Genomic DNA, 7,525 nt, shown 5'->3' with positions numbered 1-7,525 from the left:
CGCTCATAAAAAATGTAAATAAAAAAATGTGATTCTTGCAATACAGGCATTTAGAATATCGTGCAAAAACATTAACTCAAATGAATTTGATATATCACCCAGCCCTACCCAGGGGGGAAATTAAGGAAGTATGGTCCAGTACGGCATCCCGGCAAAATAAATAGTGGGGTACCGGTAAAACATGAGCCTATCACAACAATTAAAACACAAAATGTCAAGAGAACTGTAGCCTATTACACCACTTGTTATCATTACAGCATGTCAGAGGCATGAAAAATTAGCGAATGGACTTGAAAACAGGTGGTATAGCAAACACTCCAAAATGCGTTGTGGTTCGACGAGAACACTGAAGGGTGTTGCATGAGTGTCCGACCCACGGACAGCAGTGGACGCATAAATTCTAGCCTAATGACAATCGCCAAATGTTATTACACGTTTCTTTCCATTCACCACTATTTGGAGGCTGGAAATAGTTTGCGAGTGGATGTACGTGCGCGGGGTAGCCTAGTAAAGGAGTCCATTGAGGTGATTGTTTGACAATCGGATGAAAACATGACCGGTTGCATTTATGTAACAGTAAAAAAGGTAATACATTTTAAAAGCTAAATGACAAATGTTTATGACTAGGCCTACAAGAGATCCTATTGAATTAATAGGGATTCTATATGTAATTCTATGATTAGTACCAGGAAGAAAATAATTAAAGACTTTCACCCCCCTTGTACCTCAAACCATTCAAACTAATAGTTATCGACGAATCTAATGGTACAACCCAGAAGTCTGTTTTAAAGGGGTTAGAAGGACTCCGACATTTTATGAGCCCAAAAAATCCCAAATGATTGTGCCATTATCTAATACATATGATAGGCTAAAGGCTACCGTACATTACACTAGTGTTGCACTGTATACCGAAACTCTGGCTACCACACCTTATGTTGCACAGTACACCAAAACTTCCGTACTTTTTCGTTACTAGAACATAAAAAACAGTTAGGTACTAGAATTTGTTACTTTCGGTACTTCTGTCAAATGGGTCTTTCAGATCAAATCTATCAGCACAGCCGATGTCCCCCTTATAGCGCAAAAGTACCGTACCTACTGCACTTAGCCTGCACTGGGAGTCTGGGCTGCATCATGTTAGCTCCCCACTCAAGCTGGACAGAAGTTAACACAATTGAATAATGTGACATGGCATGTAGAAAGGTTGAAACTTATAATTACTGTTCGCAAAACAATGTCTATACAGGCTAGAACACTTTACAAACCAAGAAGATACGGTAGCTTCCAGCTTTGTAGGCCAATTTTTCTTGCTAGCTTACAGCTGAAGCTAACATCAATTCACTATCCTAGTACTTTGTGATAATATACAAACCATAACTCAAAATATGCTGATTTCAAAGCTGATTGCCACCAACATTTTATTAATTCACTTAAAACTGACCGTCTGAATAGGGCTTAGGCAGCCGCTCCCCTCTTGCCTAGTGAATGACCCATTACTGGTTAAAGAGACAGCACACATTAAATAAGCTACTTCTATGCAAATGGTGTGAAAATTCTGGTATCGTGATAACACTAGGTTCTTACCCTGTCACAACAACTTCTACTGTACCTGGCTTTTTCATTAGTTGTCATGACAAACACCAACCATAGAATCGGAATACTAATTTTATTTATATGATCCCAACCAGGGACGGCTTGTTCAATAGGGCGATATGGGCGACGCACTGCCAAACGGGAAAAGGAAGGGATTTTTTTTCTAATCAATTATATCACGGCAACAGCAGTTATCAGTGTTCACGTCTGATCTGCCAGCCACTAAATGTCAAATCAGGCTAAAGTCGTGCTTCAAATGGCCCCGCCCGTTTTTGGGGCGATTTCAGTCAAGTTGAAAATCGCCCAGAAGTCTCTCATAGCCTGTCATGTAAAATCTATTTTTTTCACATTTCAAAGCTTTCAATACATTCTCTATGGGTGTCTGTGGGCTTGCACTTACGCGCTTTCGTCATACGTGACGTAACGTTGAACGTAACTAAGACAATGGCGGCTAGAAGCGTCTCTGTTGCGACCTGCAGTGCGGCGTTATTTTATGTTTTTAATTTGTAGACTTAGTTTACAAACATTCTGCCAACCATGGATTTCCAGTGGTTGGTTTTGGACTGATCTTGTTGATCGTGTACATACCCGCTACGAACGGACTAAATAATGAAAACGCTGCTGGCAGCTGAATCCCAATACAGCTGGGAGACTTGGCTGGATGAGTCCCGGACAGAGAAGTGGAGCCGGCCACCTTCACCCTGGTCAGAGCGGACCGCGATCCTGGTAAGAGAGCGACTCTGTACCCCGACATTGAACTGCTTTCTGTGTCATTGCGACCTTACTATCAATTCAATTCAATTTAAGGGCTTTATTGGCATGGGAAACGTGTGTTAACATTGCCAAAGCAAGGGAAGTAGATAGTAAACAAAAGTGAAATAAACAATAAATATTAACAGTAAACATTACACTCAGAAGTTTCAAAAGAATAAAGACATTTCAAATGTCATATTATGTATATATACAGTGTTGTTACAATGTGCAAATAGTTAAAGTACAAATGGGAAAATAAATAAACATAAATATGGGTTGTATTTACAATGGTGTTTGTTCTTCACTGGTTGCCCTTTTCTTGTGGCAACAGGTCACAAATCTTGCAGCTGTGATGGCACACTGTGGTTTTTCACCCAGTAGATAAGGGAGTTTATCAAAATTGGGTTTGTTTTCGAATTCTTTGTGGATCGCTGTAATCTGAGGGAAATATGTGTCTCTAATATGGTCATACATTTGGCAGGAGGTTAGGAAGTGCAGCTCAGTTTCCACCTCATTTTGTGGGCAGTGTGCACATAGCCTGTCTTCTCTTGAGAGCCAGGTCTGCCTACGGCGGCCTTTCTCAATAGCAAGGCTATGGTCACTGAGTCTGTACATAGTCAAAGCTTTCATTAAGTTTGGGTCAGTCACAGTGGTCAGGTATTCTGCCACTGTGTACTCTCTGTTTAGGGCCAAATAGCATTCTAGTTTGCTCTGTTTTTTTGTTTGTTCTTTCCAATGTGTCAAGTAATTCTCTTTTTGTTTTCTCATGATTTGGTTGGGTCTAATTGTGTTGTTGTTGTTGTTGTTGTTGTTGTCCTGGGGCTGTGTGGGGTCTGTTTGTGTTTGTGAACAGAGGCCCAGGACAAGCTTACTTAGGGGACTCTTCTCCAAGTTCATCTCTCTGTAGGTGATGGCTTTGTTATGGAAGGTTTGGGAATCGCTTCCTTTTAAGTGGTTACTATCTGCCCCGTGAGTTCCCCCAATTGTTTGTTACCGTTGTGTACTGTTGATAATCACAAGTTTACTGGAGAACTGAGACCAAGTAGAGACTTTGGACAGGGTGGATATGGTATAATAAAGGCAGTTTATTCAGAGGTAAAGATATCTGGAATCGCGTGCACGGACTCGTGCACGTGTGTAGGTCACCTAAATCATCAGAAAAATTGCCCCTCCTGAGAATTTTTTCAGGAGCCGCCACTGATCCCAACAGTACACCCAAGCGTTTTGATCTAAATTATTTGCCCATATCGTGCAGCCCTACTGAGATGCGCCGTCTTTCCCCACCATAAGCATTTATTTTGGGAGATTGCAAAATGACCTTTTCGATCAAGACATGCTAAATATATAGTTTCAGGTGATACTAAAACATGTTTTGTTTAGTTACTTTTTCCTCAACTTGTTTCTCAAACTTTATCGCAAGACAAGCTAGCGTGCACTGCAGAGCAGCCAGCTAGCTAAATGCTAAACTAGGTTGAAGATATCATTGTAGCTAGCGACCTCTACCTAATAATTATCGTCAAAAACAAAATGACATTTCCATCACAATAAACTTAAGATACAATGCGGTATCTTCAACATAGCCTAGCTTATCGCTAGCTGCTCTACAGTGCAAGCTACCCTGACCTCCTATAAAGTTAAAGAAATAAATTGAGGAAAAAGTATCTAAACAAAAACAGGGTTTATCGTCACCTGAACAATACATTTATCCTGTCTTGAATGAAATGGTCAGGCTCTCCTCCATCTTGCGTTAGAAACACTACACTAGTCCGTTCAGTAGCGAGGCAAGACTGAAGATGTACGGCGTAATGAAATACATCACTAGTGTTGTACTAGTAAACTAGGCATTAGAACAGCCAATACGCGTTCACACAACTGGGAGCTCGGAAATCTCCGACTTTCGACTTCAGTGTGTTCAAGACAACTCGGAAAGGAAAAAAAACGAACTGGGAAAAATCGTTTTGAACGGTCTTCCGACTAGGAATTCCAAGTTGGAAACTTCGGCCTCTTTCTAGAGCACCGACTTTAAGATTACGGACGATTTGATTTGACCTCGATTTTCCCCAAGTTCCCACTCAGTTTTCTTGAAAGTACCATTAGTGCGTCGTTAGTTGCTTTCTTGCCCTCCCGTGTCACTTTATACACAGAAGATCTCCGCTAAACATAGAATCACATGGTTTATCCGTATCTCTGTGGCCGCCGAGAACTAGTTGACTACCAATACAAAGTTGCCGATGCCTTTGTAACTGATAAACAAGCGACGTATAAACATATGCTTCAAACGAAAACCGAAATATATTTAATGTTAAATCAATTGAGTTATATTTTCTTCTTGTAGGCTACTGTTTGTAATTTGTCTCAATATATGCCTATTTCATGATGTGTAGCCTAACATCTGCACAATGTGCCAAATCGGTGATTTATTAAATGTATTGGGTTAACTCTCGGAGATGATCCGTCGTTAGTATTGTGAAATAATAAGGAAATATTTGAATGGAGGAAGCTGATCCTAAAGCAGCGCTGGCTTTCTTTCAATCCTATCAGTAAAGACATGCCCAACGACCGATTTCTCTGCGTGGTGTATTGGTTAACGCAATTACATCTTCGGCCGTTGTAGGAAAGATGCATCGTGAAAACACTCGTAAACCTAAATTCAATCGCTATCGGGAAACCGGGCCCTGATTATTGAGACTAAGGTTAGCTAGCCGTGACACCTGAGATAGCTAGAGATTAGTTAGCCAGTTAAAAGCTAAGGATGGAGTAGTTAGCTTAGCTAGCTGCATGGCCAGTAGCTTGTTATCCCAACAGGACTAGCTAAGTAGCTAGTTAGCGAATTAATGACTAGGCTAACATTAGCTACCTAGCTATTTAGATTTGTTCAATGTAATTTCATTCATTAAAGTTTCCAATGTTATCACTATCAAACTCTTGTACACCAACTGTATAAAACTGTTATCTAACTAGTTAAGCAAGGCAACCAAATGGCACAAGCTAGGTCAGGTTAGCCAGTTAGCTAACTTTTCATTCAACCATTCGTTCGACACTCCGACTTGGTCTCACCGAGCAGAAGCAGCTTGACCTCACGTGCTGCTTTTTCCCCGTCGTCCCGTAAATTCCTGTCGATAATTTTACTGCGCTCCTGCGCCGCCTTATCACCCGTGCTCAGAGTACACCCCATCTTCAAGCCGATTCCCAAAAATGTGTAAAAGTAAAAAAGATAAAATGCAACAACATGCACAAGCTAAAAGGAGGGCGCCTCCCTCGAGACGGAGATTCAAACACAACCCTTGCCTCGCACCCAGGCTAGCCAAACAATTTGTTTCTCAGCAGCACTTCTAAAATTACTTTATTTGAAAACAAATGTTCGTTGTGGTTTCTGTCTCTGTTATCTGCCGATGTAGAAGTATTCGGATGTTTCGGTAGTGTTCACAATTTTTACGCTTTTGAGCTGTTGAACGGGTTGTTTCCTGTTCTTCAAATACCCGATGTATGCGCATGCGTGATAGCGCGCAGCCCCTATTCATCCCCGCATCAAATTGTATTTTCTGTCTGGCACCAAAGTGATAATATTGCTGCTCTCTTGAGTTGATGCCCTGAACCCATTGAGATGAAGGCAAAATGTTGTACCTGTGAGTTTATAACATACATGACAGGTTCAAAAAGCAGTACATACAATAGCCTATCTATCTCTGTGTTATCTTTACAGAAATGCAGAAGTCAAGAAAGTAGCCTACCTACCTAATAGTGCAGTGCCAGGTTTTAGAGCCTGGCCCAAAGATTATATAGCCTACAAACAGTGTAGCTATCTGGATGAAGGTCTATTTATTGCACCATAATAGTCATTGTACTCCATCAATGTTAAATCCTAATTGAGACAATGCTAATAATTCACAATATAGTTCAATTATCAAATCAAATTGTATTTGTCACATGCGCCAAATACAACAGGTGTAGACCTTACAGTGAAACGCTTACTTACAAGCCCTTAACCAACAATGCCGTTTTAAGAAAAATAAGTGTTAAGTAAAAAATAGATAATTAAAGAGTAGCAGTAAAATAACAGTAGCGAGGCTATATGCAGGGGGTACCGGTACAAAGTCAATGTGGGGGGGGCACAGGTTAGTCAAGGTAATTGGGGTAATATGTACACTACCGATCAAAAGTTTAGGGTCACTTAGAAATGTCCTTGTTTTCGAAAGAAAAGCAATTTTTTTGTCCATTAAAATAACATAAAATTGATCAGAAATACAGTGTAGACATTGTTAATGTTGTAAATGGCTATTGTAGCTGGAAACGGCGGATTTTCAGCAACCATCAGTCCTGTGTTCCAATGGCATGTTGTGTTTGCTAATCCAAGTTTATCATTTTAAAACATTACATTTACGACACATTGGTGCATTCACCTTATAGCCAGTGGGATAACTACTTTACAATATTATTATTTATTTATTTTGGGGGGGGGGGGGGGTAGAAGGATTACTTTATCCTATCCCAGGTATTCCTTAAAGAGGTGGGGTTTCAAGTGTCTTCGGAAGGTGGTGAGTGACTCCGCTGTCCTGGCGGCGTCATGAGGGAGCTTGTTCCACCATTGGGGTGCCAGAGCAGCGCACAGTGTTGACTGGGCTGAGCGGGAACTGTGCTTCAGCACAAAGGCTAATTGATCATTAGAAAACCCTTTTGCAATTATGTTAGCACAGTTGAAAACCAGAAGCAATAAAACTGGCCTTCTTGAGACTAGTTGAGTATCTGGAGCATCAACAATTGTGGGTTCGATTACAGGCTCAAAATGGCCAGAAACAAATAACTTTCTTCTGAAACTTGTCAGTCTATTCTTGTTCTGAGAAATGAAGGCTATTCCATGCGAGAAATGGCCAAGAAACTGAAGATCTCGTACAACGCTGTCTACTACTCCCTTCACAGAACAGCGCAAACTGGCTCTAACCAGAATAGAAAGAGGAGTGGGAGGCCACTGTGCACAACTGAGCAAGTGGACAAATACATTAGAGTGTCTAGTTTGAGAAACAGGCGCCTCACGGGTCCAGGATGCTGACCTTCTAGCCAGAGTTGCAAAGAAAAAGCCATATCTCAGACTGCCCATCTTAATCTTTTATTTTATTTGGCCAGTCTGAGATATGGCTTTTTCTTTGCAACTCTGCCTAGAAGGTCAGCATCCCGGAGTCAC

At 41.0% G+C, this 7,525-nt stretch overlaps 1 protein-coding gene across 2 annotated transcripts in view; it reads right to left on the bottom strand.

Moving 5' to 3' along the window:
• Positions 1–5,838, bottom strand: part of LOC311137624 (guanine nucleotide-binding protein G(i) subunit alpha-1-like) — a 24,125-nt gene extending 18,287 nt beyond the window's left edge. The window contains exon 1 of one of the 2 annotated variants that reach the window (XM_084172128.1): positions 5,404–5,838. In XM_084172128.1, coding sequence (XP_084028254.1) covers positions 5,404–5,521 — 118 coding nt within the window. In that variant the 5' untranslated portion in view covers positions 5,522–5,838. Of the gene's footprint in view, positions 1–4,035; positions 4,154–5,403 lie in introns of those variants that run through there. The other variant, XM_084172129.1, reaches the window with a different exon arrangement.
• Positions 5,839–7,525: the final 1,687 nt, after the last annotated feature.

This window comes from Coregonus lavaretus, assembly GCF_964263955.1.
Source record: "Coregonus lavaretus genome assembly, chromosome: 11".
NCBI classification, from domain to species: domain Eukaryota; kingdom Metazoa; phylum Chordata; class Actinopteri; order Salmoniformes; family Salmonidae; genus Coregonus; species Coregonus lavaretus.
This window is presented reverse-complemented; position numbering and strand designations above follow the sequence as displayed.